Source organism: Sebastes fasciatus, chromosome 24, assembly GCF_043250625.1.
Source record: "Sebastes fasciatus isolate fSebFas1 chromosome 24, fSebFas1.pri, whole genome shotgun sequence".
Classification (NCBI taxonomy): Eukaryota; Metazoa; Chordata; class Actinopteri; order Perciformes; family Sebastidae; genus Sebastes; species Sebastes fasciatus.
In genome coordinates, this window is record NC_133818.1 from 1,011,378 (window position 1) to 1,036,377 (window position 25,000).

A 25,000-nucleotide genomic window follows, 5' to 3' on the forward strand; every position below is an offset into this window, starting at 1 on the left:
AAGCGGCTGACGTTTCCCTCCTTGCTGGCGTCCAGGAAGTAGACGTCCTCCGCCTCCATTGCTCTCTTTAAACTCTTGTGGCTCTTCATCTCGCCGCCGTTCACGCCGGGGACCGCCGACAACGCCGGCAACGCCGCCTCCGCCTCCGCCTCCGCCTCCGCCTCCGCCTCCGCCTCCGCCTCCGCCTCCGCCTCCGCGGGGCCGCCCGTCGTCACGGCAACCTTCTTCTCCAGAGCCGGAGGCCGGTCACCTGACTCAGCCGGTGGAGACGACGGAGGCTCGGGACCGCCGACCAACACCGTCTGGAACCAGGAGCACGTTATCCGTCACAGTACTGCTACTCACATAGTAATACTTCTACTGGAGTACTAGTACTCTGTGATACTACCACTAAATGTACTCATCAGAGCTCTGACCTTGTCTCTGTCCGGTGGCGTGGCGGCGGCGTTGGCGTCGGCGGGTCTCTGGATGACGGGGACGTGCAGCGGCGGCGAGGTGGCTGCGGTCGTTGGCGTGGCTGCGGTCGTTGACGTGGGTGGCTCCAGCACGGTGCTCCGCCCCTCCAGCACCGGCGGCAGCAGCCACTCGGTGACCACCTCCACCTCGTCGTCCGACGGCAGGTCGGCCCGGGTCAGCTTCGGCGGCAGCGGCTCGGCGGGACTCTGACCTCGCCGCAGCATCACACCTGAACACATCGCACACGTTACCTCACACATGATCACTGATGCATCCTGGGGGATCGACGGCGACGGCGTCTCACCTGTGTACGTGCACACGAACGTGCCGCGGTCCAGGTCGTCGCGGCAACGGACGCCCCAGCCGCGGCCGTCGGTCTGGAAGACCTGGAGGCGGACGGTGATCCCTCGCTGGACCAGCCGGTTCTGACAGCGAGCACGGACGCAGCCACACCACGGGCCGCACTCGTACACCCTGAGGACCGCCGTGACATCACGTTATAGACGTAACCTTTACTGACCCGTCTGACCCCGACGGGACCGCCGTGACATCACGTAGTATTCTAGTAGTATTCTAGTAGTACTATAGAGTAGTAGAGTAACGGACTCGTCTTACCCTGACGGGACGGCCTCCGTCAGCCGGTGGTGGTCGTAGCGGCGCCCTCCTCCCGTCATGGCGGCGCAGGCGCAGAGTTGCGTGTCGCTGCAGCCGTCGGTGCAGTCGCAGCAGGCGTGGAACAGCGTGGGCCCGCGGGTCAGGAAGCAGCCGTGCGGCCAGCGCTCCTTCCTGTAGCGGAACTCGGCGGGCCGGGCGCCGCCGTCCCCGACGCACAGCTGCACCGGCGTGGGCTCCACGCCGCGGCTCAGGTCCATCTCCGGCTGCCGGGGGCCCGCCGCCGCCGGAGGGTCCAACCGCACGCACGGGTGGAAGGTGAAGAAGTCCACCTGGAGACAAAGCTGTAGTTTACTGACGGACCATGAAGGCAACACGGTACTTAGTACATTAGTATGTAGTAGTAGTATGTAGTACTAGTATGTAGTACTAGTATGTAGTATTAGTATGTAGTAGTAGTATGTAGTACTAGTATGTAGTAGTAGTATGTAGTATTAGTATGTAGTACTAGTATGTAGTAGTAGTATGTAGTACTAGTATGTAGTATTAGTATGTAGTACTAGTATGTAGTATTAGTATGTAGTATTAGTATGTAGTACTAGTATGTAGTACTAGTATGTAGTAGTAGTATGTAGTATTAGTATGTAGTACTAGTATGTAGTAGTAGTATGTAATATTAGTATGTAGTATTAGTATGTAGTACTAGTATGTAGTATTAGTATGTAGTACTAGTATGTAGTAGTAGTATGTAGTATTAGTATGTAGTACTAGTATGTAGTAGTAGTATGTAGTACTAGTATGTAGTATTAGTATGTAGTACTAGTATGTAGTAGTAGTATGTAGTACTAGTATGTAGTAGTAGTATGTAGTACTAGTATGTAGTAGTAGTATGTAGTAGTAGTATGTAGTACTAGTATGTAGTAGTAGTATGTAATATTAGTATGTAGTATTAGTATGTAGTACTAGTATGTAGTACTAGTATGTAGTAGTAGTATGTAGTAGTAGTATGTAGTACTAGTATGTAGTAGTAGTATGTAGTAGTAGTATGTAGTATTAGTATGTAGTACTAGTATGTAGTATTAGTATGTAGTACTAGTATGTAGTAGTAGTATGTAGTATTAGTATGTAGTACTAGTATGTAGTAGTAGTATGTAGTACTAGTATGTAGTATTAGTATGTAGTACTAGTATGTAGTAGTAGTATGTAGTACTAGTATGTAGTATTAGTATGTAGTACTAGTATGTAGTAGTAGTATGTAGTACTAGTATGTAGTAGTAGTATGTAGTACTAGTATGTAGTAGTAGTATGTAGTAGTAGTATGTAGTACTAGTATGTAGTAGTAGTATGTAGTACTAGTATGTAGTAGTAGTATGTAGTAGTAGTATGTAGTAGTAGTATGTAGTACTAGTATGTAGTATTAGTATGTAGTACTAGTATGTAGTAGTAGTATGTAGTACTAGTATGTAGTAGTAGTATGTAGTATTAGTATGTAGTACTAGTATGTAGTATTAGTATGTAATATTAGTATGTAGTAGTAGTATGTAGTATTAGTATGTAGTACTAGTATGTAGTAGTAGTATGTAGTACTAGTATGTAGTATTAGTATGTAGTACTAGTATGTAGTAGTAGTATGTAGTACTAGTATGTAGTAGTAGTATGTAGTACTAGTATGTAGTAGTAGTATGTAGTAGTAGTATGTAGTACTAGTATGTAGTAGTAGTATGTAGTACTAGTATGTAGTAGTAGTATGTAGTAGTAGTATGTAGTAGTAGTATGTAGTAGTAGTATGTAGTACTAGTATGTAGTATTAGTATGTAGTACTAGTATGTAGTAGTAGTATGTAGTACTAGTATGTAGTAGTAGTATGTAGTACTAGTATGTAGTAGTAGTATGTAGTACTAGTATGTAGTATTAGTATGTAGTATTAGTATGTAGTATCTAGGGTAGAGCGGTACTTTCAGATTGTTGTGCTGGTCCCTGAAGGCATCACCACCCACCTGCAGCAGGTCGTAGCTCTCTGAAGCTAACAGGAAACGCATCACGTCGTCATGGTTACGGAGACTCTGTCCACACGGGGCTTTGTAGACGACGTCCCAGTCCTCCGCGCCGTCCTCCACGCCATCCTCCGCGCCGTCCTCCACGTTGTCCTCGTCGCCGCCCCCCCCTCTGGATGACATCATCAGAGGAACGGCGCTCAGCCTCTTAAAGCCGCAGAGCAGCGGCACCTTCAGGGGGTTCTGACCCCAGAACGCAGGGCTGCCCTGAGGCATGCTGGGTAAACCGGGCAGGCAGGCCTGGAGGCAGACACCAGTACAGTATATATACATATATATATATACACTAATATACTAACTGTGTGTACAAGTACTCAGAGTGTGTAGTACCTTGCAGCAGGCGTGGGGCTGGTACTGCAGCTGCACCGGGGTCAGCGGAGGCAGCAGCTCCTCGCGGCCTGAAGGAGGCGCCTCCGCCTCCGCCTCCGCCTCCGCCTCCGCCTCCGCCGCCACCGAGCTGGACGGCCCGTTAGAGGACGAGGAGCTGAGGGGGGACAGCGCCTCATCTGGACAGTAAGACACTACCAAAATAAGACTTCACACATTAAAGTCATTAGAGATTCTATCGGAGCTAGAAGACTGAATCAAAGAGTCCTGGTTGTCATGACAACAGGGAAGTTTCAGAATAAAAGCGTCTGTGTTTACCTGCGCCGATGACCACCTGGACCACGGACGAGTCCTGAGAGGAGACCAGAGGACAGTTCAGAGACTCCAGCAGCTTCAGGCCCTGAACGTACTCTGGACAACACACAACAGGAAGTAGCTGTTACTACGACAGGAAGTCCAGCTCAATACCAGCGAAGAAGAGATGAAGTAAAGAGTCACACCTTTGTCTGTGGCTGTGTTCTTCTTCAGGACTCTCTTCAGGTAGTCCAGGTACTCCGTGACCCCACTAAAGACCTGATCCACGTCCTCCTCGGCCCAGAAGGTCCTGGCTCTCTCTGAGAAACACAAGAAACAGAAGAGAGCTGCTGGTTTAGCTGCTCATGTTCTTGGAGGCTGGACCAGCTGATCAGGCGGGTTCGCTCTGTGGTCGCCGTGGAGCTGGACTCTCTGGTGACGGAGGACAGAGCAGTCAACAGACACACACACACACACACACACACACACACACACACACACACTTTAACACTGCCTTTTTAATAACATGTTTTACACCATGGATATATATTTATATACGTATATGTATACATAAATATATATATATACATATATGTATGTATATATATATTTATGTACACATATATATATACATAAATATATATGTGTACATAAATATATATATATGTACAAATATATACACATACATATATATATGTGTAAATATATATATACATGTGTATATATATATATATATACATGTGGACCTCTGGATTAATAAAGTTACTGTCTGTCTATGTATGAAAGAATAACTGCATGTTTTCTGTTTTTGCTGCTTTATTAACTTCATAATGACATTCAGTCATTAAACCATCATTCAGTCATTAAACCATCATTCAGTTATTAAACCATCATTCAGTCACTAAACCATCATTCATTAAACCATCATTCAGTCATTAAACCATCATTCAGTTATTAAACCATCATTCAGTTATTAAACCATCATTCAGTTATTAAACCATCATTCAGTTATTAAACCATCATTCAGTTATTAAACCATCATTCAGTCACTAAACCATCATTCAGTTATTAAACCATCATTCAGTTATTAAACCATCATTCAGTCACTAAACCATCATTCAGTAATTAAACCATCATTCAGTTATTAAACCATCATTCAGTTATTAAACCATCATTCAGTCACTAAACCATCATTCAGTCACTAAACCATCATTCAGTCATTAAACCATCATTCAGTTATTAAACCATCATTCAGTCACTAAACCATCATTCAGTCATTAAACCATCATTCAGTCATTAAACCATCATTCAGTTATTAAACCATCATTCAGTCACTAAACCATCATTCAGTCATTAAACCATCATTCAGTTATTAAACCATCATTCAGTCATTAAACCATCATTCAGTTATTAAACCATCATTCAGTCACTAAACCATCATTCAGTAATTAAACCATCATTCAGTCATTAAACCATCATTCAGTTATTAAACCATCATTCAGTCACTAAACCATCATTCAGTCATTAAACCATCATTCAGTTATTAAACCATCATTCAGTCATTAAACCATCATTCAGTTATTAAACCATCATTCAGTCACTAAACCATCATTCAGTCACTAAACCATCATTCAGTCATTAAACCATCATTCAGTCATTAAACCATCATTCAGTCATTAAACCATCATTCAGTTATTAAACCATCATTCAGTCATTAAACCATCATTCAGTCACTAAACCATCATTCAGTCACTAAACCATCATTCAGTCATTAAACCGTCATTAAACCATCATTCAGTCATTAAACCATCATTCAGTCATTAAACCATCATTCAGTTATTAAACCATCATTCAGTCATTAAACCATCATTCAGTCACTAAACCATCATTCAGTCACTAAACCATCATTCAGTCATTAAACCATCATTCAGTCATTAAACCATCATTCAGTTATTAAACCATCATTCAGTTATTAAACCATCATTCAGTTATTAAACCATCATTCAGTCACTAAACCATCATTCAGTTATTAAACCATCATTCAGTCACTAAACCATCATTCATTTATTAAACCATCATTCAGTCACTAAACCATCATTCAGTTATTAAACCATCATTCAGTCACTAAACCATCATTCAGTTATTAAACCATCATTCAGTCACTAAACCATCATTCAGTTATTAAACCATCATTCAGTCACTAAACCATCATTCAGTTATTAAACCATCATTCAGTTATTAAACCATCATTCAGTCACTAAACCATCATTCAGTCACTAAACCATCATTCAGTCATTAAACCATCATTCAGTCATTAAACCATCATTCAGTCATTAAATCATCATTCAGTCACTAAACCATCATTCAGTCATTAAACCATCATTCAGTCACTAAACCATCATTCAGTCATTAAACCATCATTCAGTCATTAAACCATCATTCAGTTATTAAACCATCATTCAGTCACTAAACCATCATTCATTTATTAAACCATCATTCAGTCACTAAACCATCATTCAGTCATTAAACCATCATTCAGTTATTAAACCATCATTCAGTCATTAAACCATCATTCAGTCACTAAACCATCATTCAGTCACTAAACCATCATTCAGTCACTAAACCATCATTCAGTCATTAAACCATCATTCAGTCACTAAACCATCATTCAGTCATTAAACCATCATTCAGTTATTAAACCATCATTCAGTTATTAAACCATCATTCAGTCACTAAACCATCATTCATTTATTAAACCATCATTCAGTCATTAAACCATCATTCAGTCACTAAACCATCATTCAGTCATTAAACCATCATTCAGTCACTAAACCATCATTCAGTCATTAAACCATCATTCAGTTATTAAACCATCATTCAGTTATTAAACCATCATTCAGTCACTAAACCATCATTCATTTATTAAACCATCATTCAGTCATTAAACCATCATTCAGTCATTAAACCATCATTCAGTCACTAAACCATCATTCAGTCATTAAACCATCATTCAGTTATTAAACCATCATTCAGTTATTAAACCATCATTCAGTCACTAAACCATCATTCATTTATTAAACCATCATTCAGTCACTAAACCATCATTCAGTCACTAAACCATCATTCAGTTATTAAACCATCATTCAGTCATTAAACCATCATTCAGTCACTAAACCATCATTCAGTCACTAAACCATCATTCAGTCACTAAACCATCATTCAGTCATTAAACCATCATTCAGTCACTAAACCATCATTCAGTCATCAGACCATCATTCAGTCATTAAACCATCATTCAGTCATTAAACCATCATTCAGTTATTAAACCATCATTCAGTCACTAAACCATCATTCAGTCATTAAACCATCATTCAGTCACTAAACCATCATTCAGTTATTAAACCATCATTCAGTTATTAAACCATCATTCAGTCACTAAACCATCATTCAGTCATTAAACCATCATTCAGTCATTAAACCATCATTCAGTCATTAAACCATCATTCAGTCACTAAACCATCATTCAGTCACTAAACCATCATTCAGTCACTAAACCATCATTCAGTCATTAAACCATCATTCAGTCACTAAACCATCATTCAGTCATCAGACCATCATTCAGTCATTAAACCATCATTCAGTCATTAAACCATTATTCAGTTATTAAACCATCATTCAGTCACTAAACCATCATTCAGTCATTAAACCATCATTCAGTCACTAAACCATCATTCAGTTATTAAACCATCATTCAGTTATTAAACCATCATTCAGTTATTAAACCATCATTCAGTTATTAAACCATCATTCAGTCACTAAACCATCATTCAGTCATTAAACCATCATTCAGTCATTAAACCATCATTCAGTCATTAAACCATCATTCAGTTATTAAACCATCATCCAGTCACTAAACCATCATTCAGTCACTAAACCATCATTCAGTCATTAAACCATCATTCAGTCATTAAACCATCATTCAGTTATTAAACCATCATTCAGTCATTAAACCATCATTCAGTTATTAAACCATCATTCAGTTATTAAACCATCATTCAGTCACTAAACCATCATTCAGTCACTAAACCATCATTCAGTTATTAAACCATCATTCAGTTATTAAACCATCATTCAGTCACTAAACCATCATTCAGTTATTAAACCATCATTCAGTCACTAAACCATCATTCAGTTATTAAACCATCATTCAGTCACTAAACCATCATTCAGTTATTAAACCATCATTCAGTTATTAAACCATCATTCAGTCACTAAACCATCATTCAGTTATTAAACCATCATTCAGTTATTAAACCATCATTCAGTCACTAAACCATCATTCAGTCATTAAACCATCATTCAGTCACTAAACCATCATTCAGTCATCAGACCATCATTCAGTCATTAAACCATCATTCAGTTATTAAACCATCATTCAGTTATTAAACCATCATTCAGTCACTAAACCATCATTCAGTCATTAAACCATCATTCAGTCACTAAACCATCATTCAGTTATTAAACCATCATTCAGTCATTAAACCATCATTCAGTTATTAAACCATCATTCAGTCATTAAACCATCATTCAGTCACTAAACCATCATTCAGTCACTAAACCATCATTCAGTTATTAAACCATCATTCAGTCACTAAACCATCATTCAGTCACTAAACCATCATTCAGTCATTAAACCATCATTCAGTCATTAAACCATCATTCAGTTATTAAACCATCATTCAGTCATTAAACCATCATTCAGTTATTAAACCATCATTCAGTTATTAAACCATCATTCAGTCACTAAACCATCATTCAGTCACTAAACCATCATTCAGTTATTAAACCATCATTCAGTTATTAAACCATCATTCAGTCACTAAACCATCATTCAGTTATTAAACCATCATTCAGTCACTAAACCATCATTCAGTTATTAAACCATCATTCAGTTATTAAACCATCATTCAGTCACTAAACCATCATTCAGTTATTAAACCATCATTCAGTTATTAAACCATCATTCAGTCACTAAACCATCATTCAGTCATTAAACCATCATTCAGTCACTAAACCATCATTCAGTCATCAGACCATCATTCAGTCATTAAACCATCATTCAGTTATTAAACCATCATTCAGTTATTAAACCATCATTCAGTCACTAAACCATCATTCAGTCATTAAACCATCATTCAGTCACTAAACCATCATTCAGTTATTAAACCATCATTCAGTCATTAAACCATCATTCAGTTATTAAACCATCATTCAGTCATTAAACCATCATTCAGTTATTAAACCATCATTCAGTCACTAAACCATCATTCAGTCACTAAACCATCATTCAGTTATTAAACCATCATTCAGTCACTAAACCATCATTCAGTCATTAAACCATCATTCAGTTATTAAACCATCATTCAGTCACTAAACCATCATTCAGTCATTAAACCATCATTCAGTCACTAAACCATCATTCAGTCATTAAACCATCATTCAGTTATTAAACCATCATTCAGTCACTAAACCATCATTCAGTCACTAAACCATCATTCAGTTATTAAACCATCATTCAGTTATTAAACCATCATTCAGTTATTAAACCATCATTCAGTCACTAAACCATCATTCAGTCACTAAACCATCATTCAGTCATTAAACCATCATTCAGTCACTAAACCATCATTCAGTCATCAAACCATCATTCAGTCATTAAACCATCATTCAGTTATTAAACCATCATTCAGTCACTAAACCATCATTCAGTCATCAAACCATCATTCAGTTATTAAACCATCATTCAGTCACTAAACCATCATTCAGTTATTAAACCATCATTCAGTTATTAAACCATCATTCAGTCACTAAACCATCATTCAGTCATTAAACCATCATTCAGTCATTAAACCATCATTCAGTTATTAAACCATCATTCAGTCATTAAACCATCATTCAGTCACTAAACCATCATTCAGTTATTAAACCATCATTCAGTCACTAAACCATCATTCAGTCATTAAACCATCATTCAGTCATTAAACCATCATTCAGTTATTAAACCATCATTCAGTCACTAAACCATCATTCAGTCATTAAACCATCATTCAGTCATTAAACCATCATTCAGTCACTAAACCATCATTCAGTCATTAAACCATCATTCAGTCACTAAACCATCATTCAGTTATTAAACCATCATTCAGTCACTAAACCATCATTCAGTCATTAAACCATCATTCAGTCATTAAACCATCATTCAGTTATTAAACCATCATTCAGTCACTAAACCATCATTCAGTTATTAAACCATCATTCAGTTATTAAACCATCATTCAGTCACTAAACCATCATTCAGTTATTAAACCATCATTCAGTCACTAAACCATCATTCAGTTATTAAACCATCATTCAGTTATTAAACCATCATTCAGTTATTAAACCATCATTCAGTCACTAAACCATCATTCAGTTATTAAACCATCATTCAGTCACTAAACCATCATTCAGTCACTAAACCATCATTCAGTTATTAAACCATCATTCAGTTATTAAACCATCATTCAGTCATTAAACCATCATTCAGTCACTAAACCATCATTCAGTTATTAAACCATCATTCAGTCACTAAACCATCATTCAGTTATTAAACCATCATTCAGTCACTAAACCATCATTCAGTTATTAAACCATCATTCAGTCACTAAACCATCATTCAGTTATTAAACCATCATTCAGTTATTAAACCATCATTCAGTCACTAAACCATCATTCAGTCATTAAACCATCATTCAGTCATTAAACCATCATTCAGTTATTAAACCATCATTCAGTCACTAAACCATCATTCAGTCATTAAACCATCATTCAGTTATTAAACCATCATTCAGTCACTAAACCATCATTCAGTTATTAAACCATCATTCAGTCATTAAACCATCATTCAGTTATTAAACCATCATTCAGTTATTAAACCATCATTCAGTCACTAAACCATCATTCAGTTATTAAACCATCATTCAGTCACTAAACCATCATTCATTTATTAAACCATCATTCAGTCACTAAACCATCATTCAGTCATTAAACCATCATTCAGTCACTAAACCATCATTCAGTTATTAAACCATCATTCAGTCACTAAACCATCATTCAGTCATTAAACCATCATTCAGTCATTAAACCATCATTCAGTCATTAAACCATCATTCAGTCACTAAACCATCATTCAGTCACTAAACCATCATTCAGTCACTAAACCATCATTCAGTCATTAAACCATCATTCAGTCACTAAACCATCATTCAGTCATCAGACCATCATTCAGTCATTAAACCATCATTCAGTCATTAAACCATCATTCAGTTATTAAACCATCATTCAGTCACTAAACCATCATTCAGTCATTAAACCATCATTCAGTCACTAAACCATCATTCAGTTATTAAACCATCATTCAGTTATTAAACCATCATTCAGTTATTAAACCATCATTCAGTCACTAAACCATCATTCAGTCATTAAACCATCATTCAGTCATTAAACCATCATTCAGTTATTAAACCATCATTCAGTCACTAAACCATCATTCAGTCACTAAACCATCATTCAGTCATTAAACCATCATTCAGTCATTAAACCATCATTCAGTTATTAAACCATCATTCAGTCATTAAACCATCATTCAGTTATTAAACCATCATTCAGTTATTAAACCATCATTCAGTCACTAAACCATCATTCAGTCACTAAACCATCATTCAGTTATTAAACCATCATTCAGTTATTAAACCATCATTCAGTTATTAAACCATCATTCAGTCACTAAACCATCATTCAGTTATTAAACCATCATTCAGTCACTAAACCATCATTCAGTTATTAAACCATCATTCAGTTATTAAACCATCATTCAGTCACTAAACCATCATTCAGTTATTAAACCATCATTCAGTTATTAAACCATCATTCAGTCACTAAACCATCATTCAGTCATTAAACCATCATTCAGTCACTAAACCATCATTCAGTCATCAGACCATCATTCAGTCATTAAACCATCATTCAGTTATTAAACCATCATTCAGTTATTAAACCATCATTCAGTCACTAAACCATCATTCAGTCATTAAACCATCATTCAGTCACTAAACCATCATTCAGTTATTAAACCATCATTCAGTCATTAAACCATCATTCAGTTATTACACCATCATTCAGTCATTAAACCATCATTCAGTCACTAAACCATCATTCAGTCACTAAACCATCATTCAGTTATTAAACCATCATTCAGTCACTAAACCATCATTCAGTCATTAAACCATCATTCAGTTATTAAACCATCATTCAGTCACTAAACCATCATTCAGTCATTAAACCATCATTCAGTCACTAAACCATCATTCAGTCATTAAACCATCATTCAGTTATTAAACCATCATTCAGTCACTAAACCATCATTCAGTCACTAAACCATCATTCAGTTATTAAACCATCATTCAGTTATTAAACCATCATTCAGTCACTAAACCATCATTCAGTCACTAAACCATCATTCAGTCATTAAACCATCATTCAGTCACTAAACCATCATTCAGTCATCAAACCATCATTCAGTCATTAAACCATCATTCAGTTATTAAACCATCATTCAGTCACTAAACCATCATTCAGTCATCAAACCATCATTCAGTTATTAAACCATCATTCAGTCACTAAACCATCATTCAGTTATTAAACCATCATTCAGTTATTAAACCATCATTCAGTCACTAAACCATCATTCAGTTATTAAACCATCATTCAGTTATTAAACCATCATTCAGTCACTAAACCATCATTCAGTCATTAAACCATCATTCAGTCATTAAACCATCATTCAGTTATTAAACCATCATTCAGTCATTAAACCATCATTCAGTCACTAAACCATCATTCAGTTATTAAACCATCATTCAGTCACTAAACCATCATTCAGTCATTAAACCATCATTCAGTTATTAAACCATCATTCAGTCATTAAACCATCATTCAGTCACTAAACCATCATTCAGTCATTAAACCATCATTCAGTCATTAAACCATCATTCAGTCACTAAACCATCATTCAGTCATTAAACCATCATTCAGTCACTAAACCATCATTCAGTTATTAAACCATCATTCAGTCATTAAACCATCATTCAGTCACTAAACCATCATTCAGTTATTAAACCATCATTCAGTCACTAAACCATCATTCAGTCACTAAACCATCATTCAGTTATTAAACCATCATTCAGTCATTAAACCATCATTCAGTCATTAAACCATCATTCAGTCACTAAACCATCATTCAGTCATTAAACCATCATTCAGTCACTAAACCATCATTCAGTTATTAAACCATCATTCAGTCACTAAACCATCATTCAGTCATTAAACCATCATTCAGTTATTAAACCATCATTCAGTTATTAAACCATCATTCAGTCACTAAACCATCATTCAGTTATTAAACCATCATTCAGTCACTAAACCATCATTCAGTCACTAAACCATCATTCAGTTATTAAACCATCATTCAGTTATTAAACAATCATTCAGTCATTAAACCATCATTCAGTCACTAAACCATCATTCAGTTATTAAACCATCATTCAGTCACTAAACCATCATTCAGTTATTAAACCATCATTCAGTCACTAAACCATCATTCAGTTATTAAACCATCATTCAGTCACTAAACCATCATTCAGTTATTAAACCATCATTCAGTTATTAAACCATCATTCAGTCACTAAACCATCATTCAGTCATTAAACCATCATTCAGTTATTAAACCATCATTCAGTCACTAAACCATCATTCAGTCATTAAACCATCATTCAGTTATTAAACCATCATTCAGTCACTAAACCATCATTCAGTTATTAAACCATCATTCAGTCACTAAACCATCATTCAGTTATTAAACCATCATTCAGTCACTAAACCATCATTCAGTCATTAAACCATCATTCAGTCACTAAACCATCATTCAGTTATTAAACCATCATTCAGTCACTAAACCATCATTCAGTCACTAAACCATCATTCAGTCATTAAACCATCATTCAGTCACTAAACCATCATTCAGTCATTAAACCATCATTCAGTTATTAAACCATCATTCAGTCACTAAACCATCATTCAGTCACTAAACCATCATTCAGTTATTAAACCATCATTCAGTCACTAAACCATCATTCAGTCATTAAACCATCATTCAGTCATTAAACCATCATTCAGTTATTAAACCATCATTCAGTTATTAAACCATCATTCAGTTATTAAACCATCATTCAGTTATTAAACCATCATTCAGTCACTAAACCATCATTCAGTTATTAAACCATCATTCAGTCACTAAACCATCATTCAGTCATTAAACCATCATTCAGTCATTAAACCATCATTCAGTCACTAAACCATCATTCAGTTATTAAACCATCATTCAGTCACTAAACCATCATTCAGTCATTAAACCATCATTCAGTTATTAAACCATCATTCAGTTATTAAACCATCATTCAGTCACTAAACCATCATTCAGTCACTAAACCATCATTCAGTTATTAAACCATCATTCAGTCAGTAAACCATCATTCAGTCACTAAACCATCATTCAGTCATTAAACCATCATTCAGTTATTAAACCATCATTCAGTCACTAAACCATCATTCAGTCACTAAACCATCATTCAGTTATTAAACCATCATTCAGTCACTAAACCATCATTCAGTCATTAAACCATCATTCAGTCATTAAACCATCATTCAGTTATTAAACCATCATTCAGTTATTAAACCATCATTCAGTTATTAAACCATCATTCAGTTATTAAACCATCATTCAGTTATTAAACCATCATTCAGTCACTAAACCATCATTCAGTTATTAAACCATCATTCAGTCACTAAACCATCATTCATTTATTAAACCATCATTCAGTCACTAAACCATCATTCAGTCACTAAACCATCATTCAGTCACTAAACCATCATTCAGTTATTAAACCATCATTCAGTCAGTAAACCATCATTCAGTCACTAAACCATCATTCAGTCATTAAACCATCATTCAGTTATTAAACCATCATTCAGTCACTAAACCATCATTCAGTCACTAAACCATCATTCAGTTATTAAACCATCATTCAGTCACTAAACCATCATTCAGTCATTAAACCATCATTCAGTCATTAAACCATCATTCAGTTATTAAACCATCATTCAGTTATTAAACCATCATTCAGTTATTAAACCATCATTCAGTCACTAAACCATCATTCAGTTATTAAACCATCATTCAGTCACTAAACCATCATTCATTTATTAAACCATCATTCAGTCACTAAACCATCATTCAGTCACTAAACCATCATTCAGTTATTAAACCATCATTCAGTCACTAAACCATCATTCAGTTATTAAACCATCATTCAGTCATTAAACCATCATTCAGTTATTAAACCATCATTCAGTTATTAAACCATCATTCAGTCACTAAACCATCATTCAGTCATTAAACCATCATTCAGTCACTAAACCATCATTCAGTTATTAAACCATCATTCAGTCACTAAACCATCATTCAGTCACTAAACCATCATTCAGTCACTAAACCATCATTCAGTCACTAAACCATCATTCAGTTATTAAACCATCATTCAGTCATTAAACCATCATTCAGTCACTAAACCATCATTCAGTCACTAAACCATCATTCAGTTATTAAACCATCATTCAGTCATTAAACCATCATTCAGTCATTAAACCATCATTCAGTTATTAAAACATCATTCAGTCATTAAACCATCATTCAGTCACTAAACCATCATTCAGTCATTAAACCATCATTCAGTTATTAAACCATCATTCAGTCATTAAACCATCATTCAGTCACTAAACCATCATTCAGTTATTAAACCATCATTCAGTTATTAAACCATCATTCAGTCATTAAACCATCATTCAGTTATTAAAACATCATTCAGTCATTAAACCATCATTCAGTCACTAAACCATCATTCAGTCATTAAACCATCATTCAGTTATTAAACCATCATTCAGTCATTAAACCATCATTCAGTCACTAAACCATCATTCAGTTATTAAACCATCATTCAGTCACTAAACCATCATTCAGTCATTAAACCATCATTCAGTTATTAAACCATCATTCAGTCATTAAACCATCATTCAGTCACTAAACCATCATTCAGTCATTAAACCATCATTCAGTCATTAAACCATCATTCAGTTATTAAAACATCATTCAGTCATTAAACCATCATTCAGTTATTAAAACATCATTCAGTTATTAAACCATCATTCAGTTATTAAACCATCATTCAGTCATTAAACCATCATTCAGTTATTAAACCATCATTCAGTCATTAAACCATCATTCAGTCACTAAACCATCATTCAGTCATTAAACCATCATTCAGTCATTAAACCATCATTCAGTTATTAAAACATCATTCAGTCATTAAACCATCATTCAGTTATTAAAACATCATTCAGTTATTAAACCATCATTCAGTCACTAAACCATCATTCAGTTATTAAACCATCATTCAGTTATTAAACCATCATTCAGTCATTAAACCATCATTCAGTTATTAAAACATCATTCAGTCATTAAACCATCATTCAGTCACTAAACCATCATTCAGTTATTAAAACATTAAACATTCTTCTTACCGACTTCTTGTGGATCTAACAGCTCCTCTTCTTCCTCTTCCTCCATCTCCAGCTGATACAGTCAGCTGTTAGCTGTTAGCCTGTTAGCTCTCTGTTAGCCTGTTAGCTCTCTGTTAGCCTGTTAGCTCTCTGTTAGCTCTCTGTTAGCCTGTTAGCTCTCTGTTAGCTCTCTGTTAGCGCTCTGTTAGCCTGTTAGCTCTCTGTTAGCCTCTTAGCTCTCTGTTAGCCTGTTAGCTCTCTGTTAGCCTGTTAGCTCTCTGTTAGCCTGTTAGCTCTCTGTTAGCTCTCTGTTAGCTCTCTGTTAGCTCTCTGTTAGCTCTCTGTTAGCCTGTTAGCTCTCTGTTATCTCTCTATTAGCCTGTTAGCTCTCGGTTAGCCTGTTTGCTCTCTGTTAGCTCTCTGTTAGCCTGTTAGCTCTCTGTTAGCTCTCTGTTCGCTCTCTGTTAGCTCTCTGTTAGCCTGTTAGCTCTCTGTTAGCTCTCTGTTAGCCTGTTAGCTCTCTGTTAGCCTGTTAGCTCTCTGTTAGCTCTCTGTTAGCCTGTTAGCTCTCTGTTAGCTCTCTATTAGCTCTCTGTTAGCTCTCTGTTAGCTCTCTGTTAGCCTGTTAGCTCTCTGTTAGCCTGTTAGCTCTCTGTTAGCTCTCTGTTAGCCTGTTAGCTCTCTGTTAGCTCTGAGCTAGCAGCTAAAAACAAACAGATGTAACTCAGCTTTCAGCTTCCAGCGACACTAACAACCGTGAAACCTCCGTCGTTCACTCCCGTTACCGACAGCAGCTCCGTTACCGTCGTTTTTAACCGTTAACCGTTTAATATTTTAATAAAATAACAACATTACCTGCTAGCATTAAACATTCGCCTTTTCATTGATTGAGTTAATATTGGTCATCAACGGCCGCCGTAGAGAGGCAGGTTAAATTATACCCGGAGTATAGTCTTCCAGTCACTTTTTCATCTCATAACATTAATGTTCTCACCTGTATCACAATAAAACGTTGTTTTGCTTCATTACTTATACATAAACCGAATTGTTAATAAAGTTTCAATACGTGTTAGTCCGCTGAACGCAGTTTATCTGCCTGGCAGACTCAGCTCAGGGCGCTTATTTACTCTCAAACTACGCTTCGCCTTTTGAGTTGACCCACGTGGACCACCGTACTACAGGACCCCTTAGGAAATACACAAACTTCTATCTTTACACAACAAATACTACATTTATATAAACCTTAATATGTCCATAAACACATCAAAAAACATGTTCAGACTATAAACTGAACATCGGCTGTAATGAAAGCTCAGAGCCAAGAACAGATATGGATTTATAATAGCATAAAGGGGCTAACTTTAGCCACTTCCTGGGTAGTTTTGTAACAGTGAAATGAAACTTATGCAAGTTTAAAATGCAGCTTCTTGAAGAACAAAGATCAGCTGCATGTTGAGGAGCGGCATGAGAGGTGAGGAGACCTAACACTGCTCAAATATACAGATTATAACATGAAAATATATAGATTATAACATGAAGGTCTGTTGTTATAATAAAATATATAGATTATAACATGAAGGTCTGTTATAATAAAATATATAGATTATAACATGAAGGTCTGTTGTTATAATAAAATATATAGATTATAACATGAAGGTCTGTTATAATAAAATATATAGATTATAACATGAAGGTCTGTTGTTATAATAAAATATATAGATTATAACATGAAGTTCTGTTATAATAAAATATATAGATTATAACATGAAGTCAGTCTAAATGAAAAGATACTAGCTTTTAATTTAGATTTATTAAGTGTTATGTTTGATATGTTATGTGATATAATGTCTCAGTGCCTTTAGTAGAAATAACAAAACAATAACATATTATAAATAATAGATGTTTTAATGGACTGACTGGTGAGATAAATAAACAATAGGTAATATATATATATATATTATCATCTTCCTCCTCAGGTCAGATGGCTCAGGTGCGGCGGTCGGTGAGTGATGCATTGTGGGGGATGTGTGCAGCGGACTCCATGTCCATGCCGGTCCACTGGTACTACGACGTCGAGGACATCAGGAGGGACTTCGGCGGCTGGATATCTGGATTCAACTCGCCCAGAGACCGACACCCGTCCAGCATCCTCAGCCTCTCCAACACCGGTACCAAGATCTGGACCAACATCTGGGACTGGTTTAACGAAGTCCTGGACCTGTTTAACGAAGTCCTGGACATCTTTAACGCAGTCCCGGACCTCTTTAACGAAGTCCCGGACCTGTTTAACGAAGTCCCGGACATCTTTAACGAAGTCCCGGACATCTTTAACGAAGTCCCGGACCTCTTTAACGAAGTCCCGGACCCGTTTAACGAAGTCCTGGACCTGTTTAACGAAGTCCCGGACCTCTTTAACAAAGTCCCGGACCTCTTTAACGAAGTCCCGGAACTCTTTAACGAAGTCCCGGACCTGTTTAACGAAGTCCCGGACCTGTTTAACGAAGTCCCGGAACTCTTTAACGAAGTCCCGGACCTGTTTAACGAAGTCCCGGACCTCTTTAACGAAGTCCCGGACCTGTTTAACGAAGTCCCGGACCTCTTTAACGAAGTCCCGGACCTCTTTAACGAAGTCCCGGACCTCTTTAACGAAGTCCCGGACCTGTTTAACGAAGTCCCGGACCTGTTTAACGAAGTCCCGGACCTGTTTAACGAAGTCCCGGACCTCTTTAACGAAGTCCCGGACCTGTTTAACGAAGTCCCGGACCTGTTTAACGAAGTCCCGGACCTCTTTAACGAAGTCCCGGACCTCTTTAACGAAGTCCCGGACCTGTTTAACGAAGTCCCGGAACTCTTTAACGAAGTCCCGGACCTGTTTAACGAAGTCCCGGACCTCTTTAACGAAGTCCCGGACCTGTTTAACGAAGTCCCGGACCTCTTTAACGAAGTCCCGGACCTGTTTAACGAAGTCCCGGACCTCTTTAACGAAGTCCCGGAACTCTTTAACGAAGTCCCGGACCTGTTTAACGAAGTCCCGGACCTGTTTAACGAAGTCCTGGACCTGTTTAACGAAGTCCCGGAACTCTTTAACGAAGTCCCGGACCTGTTTAACGAAGTCCTGGACATCTTTAACGCAGTCCCGGACCTCTTTAACGAAGTCCCGGACCTGTTTAACGAAGTCCTGGACCTGTTTAACGAAGTCCCGGACCTCTTTAACGAAGTCCCGGACCTCTTTAACGAAGTCCCGGACCTCTTTAACGAAGTCCCGGAACTCTTTAACGAAGTCCCGGACCTGTTTAACGAAGTCCCGGACCTGTTTAACGAAGTCCCGGACCTGTTTAACGAAGTCCCGGAACTCTTTAACGAAGTCCCGGACCTCTTTAATGAAGTCCCGGACCTCTTTAATGAAGTCCTGGACCTGTATAACGAAGTCCTGGACCTCTTTAACGAAGTCCTGGACCTCTTTAATGAAGTCCTGGACCTGTATAACGAAGTCCTGGACCTCTTTAACGAAGTCCTGGACCTCTTTAATGAAGTCATGGACCTCTTTAACGAAGTCCCGGACCTGTTTAACGAAGTCCCGGACCTGTTTAACGAAGTCCCGGACCTGTTTAACGAAGTCATGGACCTCTTTAACGAAGTCATGGACCTCTTTAACAAAGTCCCGGACCTGTTTAACGAAGTCATGGATCTCTATAATGAAGTCCTGGATCTGTTTAACGAAGTCCCGGACCTCTTTAACGAAGTCCCGGACCTGTTTAACGAAGTCATGGACCTCTTTAACGAAGTCATGGACCTCTTTAACGAAGTCCCGGACCTGTTTAACGAAGTCATGGACCTCTTTAACGAAGTCCCGGACCTCTTTAACGAAGTCCCGGACCTGTTTAACGAAGTCATGGACCTCTTTAACGAAGTCATGGACCTCTTTAACGAAGTCCCGGACCTCTTTAACGAAGTCCCGGACCTGTTTAACGAAGTCATGGACCTCTTTAACGAAGTCCCGGACCTGTTTAACGAAGTCATGGACCTCTTTAACGAAGTCCCGGACCTGTTTAACGAAGTCATGGACCTCTTTAACGAAGTCCCGGACCTCTTTAACGAAGTCCCGGACCTCTTTAACGAAGTCCTGGACCTGTTTAACGAAGTCCCGGACCTGTTTAACGAAGTCATGGATCTCTTTAACGAAGTCCCGGACCTCTTTAACGAAGTCCCGGACCTGTTTAACGAAGTCATGGATCTCTTTAATGAAGTCATGGACCTCTTTAATGAAGTCATGGACCTCTTTAACGAAGTCCCGGACCTGTTTAACAAAGTCATGGACCTCTTTAACGAAGTCATGGACCTCTTTAACGAAGTCCCGGACCTGTTTAACGAAGTCATGGACCTCTTTAACGAAGTCCCGGACCTCTTTAACGAAGTCCCGGACCTGTTTAATGAAGTCATGGACCTCTTTAACGAAGTCCTGGACCTGTTTAACGAAGTCCCGGACCTCTTTAACGAAGTCCCGGAACTCTTTAACGAAGTCCCGGACCTGTTTAACGAAGTCATGGACCTCTTTAACGAAGTCCCGGACCTCTTTAACGAAGTCATGGACCTCTTTAACGAAGTCCCGGACCTCTTTAACGAAGTCCCGGACCTGTTTAACGAAGTCATGGATCTCTTTAATGAAGTCATGGACCTCTTTAATGAAGTCATGGACCTCTTTAACGAAGTCATGGACCTCTTTAACGAAGTCCCGGACCTGTTTAACGAAGTCCCGGACCTCTTTAACGAAGTCCCGGACCTGTTTAACGAAGTCATGGACCTCTTTAACGAAGTCCCGGACCTCTTTAACGAAGTCCCGGACCTGTTTAACGAAGTCATGGATCTCTTTAATTAAGTCCCGGACCTCTTTAACGAAGTCCTGGACCTCCTGAAACCTGTTTTATGTTGTTGTGACTAACAGGAAGTTTATTCATAACATCCTGTTCATGTGTTGCAGCCGGTAGCGGTCGGACCGCCTGGTCGTCCGGCGCCAAGCGACCTGACGTGGTCGGTAACGTGATCCTCCACGACAAACTGAACCTGTGGAAGTCCTCCAAAGGCTCCGTCCACTACCATCAAGGTACTGAGTGACTCACTGAGTACTGATACTAATACTACTTCTGAGTACTGAGTACTGAGTACTGTGTTTGTGGTGTCCAGGTCTTCAGGCGGGGGACAACACCCTGAACGTCCTCTGTTCCCTCCGAGCCGCCCGCTCGCTCGCCGACGGACGTTTCGCCGACGTCTCTCAGCCGGACGCCCGAGCCGCCGTCCTGGCGGACTACGTCCTCTTCCTGACCACGCCCGGCTCGCATCGCGACACCTACGCCGAGTCCTGCCACCGCTCCTTCTTCTCCAGCTGGCAGGACGACAGACCGACCTCGCCCCGTCAGGTAAATCAAACGCACCCCGACAGAACCGCCAGCTGGTCCTGGTCTCACTGGATCCTGTTCTGGTCCTGGTTTCACCGGATCCTGTTCTGGTTTTCAGGTTTTGGCGTTTGCAGAAAAGCGCTCTACGCACAAGCTGAGCTCGTCGTTCCCCGACAGCCAGCTGGACGCCATCGGCTGCCTTCCCATGATCCTCCCCTTCGTGCTGCTGTCCGCCTCGGCCGAGGAGGACCAAGCGGTGGGAGGCGGTTCTGAACTATTTCACGTCTCCCAGATAACGTGGTGACTGTCTGACCTTTGACCCCGTCTGTCTTCAGGTCTCAGCCGCCGTAGAGTTCGTGAAGCTCACCCACCCCCACCCGAAGGTGCCCGAGTACGTGTCCATCTACAGCCGGGCGCTGCACGCCGTGCTGGGAGGAGCCAGCGTCCGGCAGCAGGCCGAGGACGCCCTGAGGAGGCTGGACGCCTGGGAGGCCTGCCAGAGCTACAGCCGCAAGGCCGCCAGGTCCGACTGAACCGGCTGAACCGGCTGAACCGACTGGACCGGCTGAACCGACTGATCCGGCTGAACCGACCGAACCGACTGGACCGACTGAACCGACTGAACCGGCTGAACCGGCTGAACCGGCTGAACCAGCGGAACCAACCGGACCGGCTGAACCGAACCGACCGAACCAACCGAACCCACCGAACCGACCGAACCCACTGAACCGACCGAACCCACCGAACCCACTGAACCGACCGAACCCACTGAACCGACCGAACCGACCGAACCCACTGAACCGACCGAACCAACCGAACCCACCGAACCGACCGAACCCACTGAACCGACCGAACCGACCGAACCCACTGAACCAACCGAACCGACCGAACCGACCGAACCCACTGAACCAACCGAACCGACCGAACCCACTGAACCGACCGAACCCACTGAACCAACCGAACCCACCGAACCGACCGAACCCACTGAACCAACCGAACCGACCGAACCGACCGAACCCACTGAACCAACCGAACCGATCGAACCGACCGAACCCACTGAACCAACCGAACCGACTGAACCCACTGAACCGACCGAACCCACTGAACCAACCGAACCGACCGAACCGACCGAACCCACTGAACCGACCGAACCCACTGAAACGACTGAACCGACCGGACCCACTGAACCGACCGGACCCACTGAACCGACCGGACCGACCGAACCCACTGAACCGACCGAACCCACTGAAATGACTGAACCGACCGAACCGACCGAACCGACAGAATCGACTGAACCGACCGAACCCACTGAACCGACCGAACCGACCGAACCCACCGAACCGACCGAACCGACCGAACCCACTGAACCGACCGAACCCACTGAACCGACCGAACCGACCGAACCGACCGAACCCACTGAACCGACTGAACCGACCGGACCGACCGAACCGACTGAATGACCATGAGACGCTTTAATCGACTGAACGACAGAACCGTGAAGAGAATCCTTTCTGTGTGTTGCAGGTTTCCGGCGTCCTCTAACGAGCGTCTGAAGGTCCATCAGAGCGCCGTGAACTACTTCGGTCTGGCCTGCTACACTAAAGGTTAGATACCTGGTTCATAGGTCATGTGATCATCAAAGGTAGAGAGGTCATGTGATCATCACAGGTAGAGAGGTCATGTGATCATCACAGGTAAGGAGCTGAACACTAATGATGTTTGTTGTAACCCATCAGGAGCTCTCAGCAGTCTGTTTTATCTGGCTCACCAGTTCCATGACGACCCGACAGGAGGAATCCTGACCAACACCAACTGTGGAGGTTTGTTACACAACTAGCAACCACCTAGCAACCACCTAGTGACCAAACAGCAACCACCTAGTGACCAAACAGCAACCACCTAGTGACGACCTAGCAACCACCTAGTGACCAAACAGCCACCACCTAGTGACCAACTAGCAACCAAACAGCAACCACTTAGTGACCAAACAGCAACCACCTAGTGACGACCTAGCAACCACCTAGTAACCACCTAGTGACCAAACAGCCACCACCTAGTGACCAACTAGCAACCACTTAGTGACCAAACAGCAACCACCTAGTGACCACCTAGTGACCAACTTGCAACCACCTAGTGACGACCTAGCAACCACCTAGTGACCACCTAGTAACCACCTAGTGACGACCTAGCAACCACCTAGTGACCACCTAGTAACCACCTAGTGACCACCTAGAAACCAACTAGCAACCACCTAGCAACCACCTAGCAACCACCTAGCAATCAACTAGCAACCACCTAGCAACCAACTAGCGACCACCTAGCAACCACCTGGCAACCACCTGGCAACCACCTGGCAACCAACTAGCAACCACCTAGCAACCACCTAGCGACCACCTAGAACCCACATAGCGACCAACTAGCCACCACCTAGCAACCACCTGGCAACCAACTAACAACCACCTCTTAGTCCCGTAAAGCAGTTCTCTTTGCTTCACTACTGATGAACTAAACTTTAATTGGAGTTTAAAGGTGCTGTATTTGTTGTTGTTTCCGTTCCAGGTGAGAACTGTAACCGCGGGTCGGCGCTCGGCGCCCTGCTGGGGGCCGGCGTCTTGTACGGCGGCGGCGGCGGCGGCGGCGGCGTCCCTCAGGCGTGGAGGGAGGAGCTGAGAGACGCTCAGGAGTTCATCCCCGATATCCTGAAGGAGACGCAGTGAGAACAGCGGAGGGGAACTACAGCACTGAATTACAAAATAAAAGTTTGACTTCCTGTTTACAAAACGCACAAATTTATTCCACTTATTCTATTTTATGTGATGATTGTTTTTGTGTTTCTGACTTTTTGAATGTAATAAAATAAACAATAAAATGTAAATGAACAGCTGGAAAATAATACATGTGACGGGCTTCTGCTGAGATATTATTATTATTATTATCATTATTAAAGATATTAATAATAATATTTAAAAACTGATCAACACTAAGACATCTATAATAATAATAATAACAATAATAATAATAATAATAACAATAATAATAATAATAACCTCCTTGAAGCTCCGTCAGTTCTTCTGTGACCAAATCAATAAAATGTGAATTATCTGAACTGTTTGTTGAACCATCTATCCTGTAATGAAGCACATTTAAATATAA

General features: G+C 40.2%; 2 protein-coding genes across 7 annotated transcripts in view; one reads left to right on the forward strand and one right to left on the reverse strand.

Moving 5' to 3' along the window:
• The window catches only part of setdb2 (SET domain bifurcated histone lysine methyltransferase 2), an 18,122-nt gene extending 710 nt beyond the window's left edge, over nucleotides 1–17,412 (reverse strand). Inside the window, exons 1-10 of one of the 6 annotated variants that reach the window (XM_074627191.1) lie at nucleotides 16,692–16,759; nucleotides 16,476–16,555; nucleotides 3,950–4,063; nucleotides 3,768–3,860; nucleotides 3,453–3,643; nucleotides 3,066–3,362; nucleotides 1,072–1,400; nucleotides 761–930; nucleotides 417–685; nucleotides 1–302 (exon numbers count right to left, since the gene is read on the reverse strand). The exon at nucleotides 1–302 is cut by the window's left edge and continues 7 nt beyond it. In XM_074627191.1, coding sequence (XP_074483292.1) covers nucleotides 1–302; nucleotides 417–685; nucleotides 761–930; nucleotides 1,072–1,400; nucleotides 3,066–3,362; nucleotides 3,453–3,643; nucleotides 3,768–3,860; nucleotides 3,950–4,063; nucleotides 16,476–16,521 — 1,811 coding nt within the window. In that variant the 5' untranslated portion in view covers nucleotides 16,522–16,555; nucleotides 16,692–16,759. Of the gene's footprint in view, nucleotides 303–416; nucleotides 686–760; nucleotides 931–1,071; nucleotides 1,401–3,065; nucleotides 3,363–3,452; nucleotides 3,644–3,767; nucleotides 3,861–3,917; nucleotides 4,064–16,475; nucleotides 16,623–16,691; nucleotides 16,760–17,309 lie in introns of those variants that run through there. The other 5 variants (XM_074627195.1, XM_074627196.1, XM_074627194.1 and 2 more) reach the window with 5 other exon arrangements.
• Nucleotides 17,413–17,441: 29 nt separating this feature from the next.
• LOC141762984 (uncharacterized) lies at nucleotides 17,442–24,606 on the forward strand. The gene is made up of 9 exons (XM_074627212.1): nucleotides 17,442–17,925; nucleotides 18,431–18,622; nucleotides 21,433–21,555; nucleotides 21,636–21,868; nucleotides 21,966–22,103; nucleotides 22,183–22,370; nucleotides 23,372–23,451; nucleotides 23,584–23,667; nucleotides 24,407–24,606. The coding sequence occupies exons 1-9, from the start codon at nucleotides 17,904–17,906 to the stop codon at nucleotides 24,562–24,564; spliced, it is 1,218 nt and encodes a 405-aa protein (XP_074483313.1). The 5' UTR covers nucleotides 17,442–17,903; the 3' UTR covers nucleotides 24,565–24,606.
• The last annotated feature ends 394 nt before the right edge of the window (nucleotides 24,607–25,000 follow it).

Bases quoted from the DNA above. Each gene is read 5' to 3' on its own strand.
- LOC141762984 (XM_074627212.1), top strand. From the start codon at position 17,904: ATGTTGAGGAGCGGCATGAGAG. The intron at 21,556-21,635 runs GTACTGAGTGAC...TGTGGTGTCCAG, and splicing joins CTCCGTCCACTACCATCAAG to GTCTTCAGGCGGGGGACAAC. The intron at 21,869-21,965 runs GTAAATCAAACG...TCTGGTTTTCAG, and splicing joins GACCGACCTCGCCCCGTCAG to GTTTTGGCGTTTGCAGAAAA.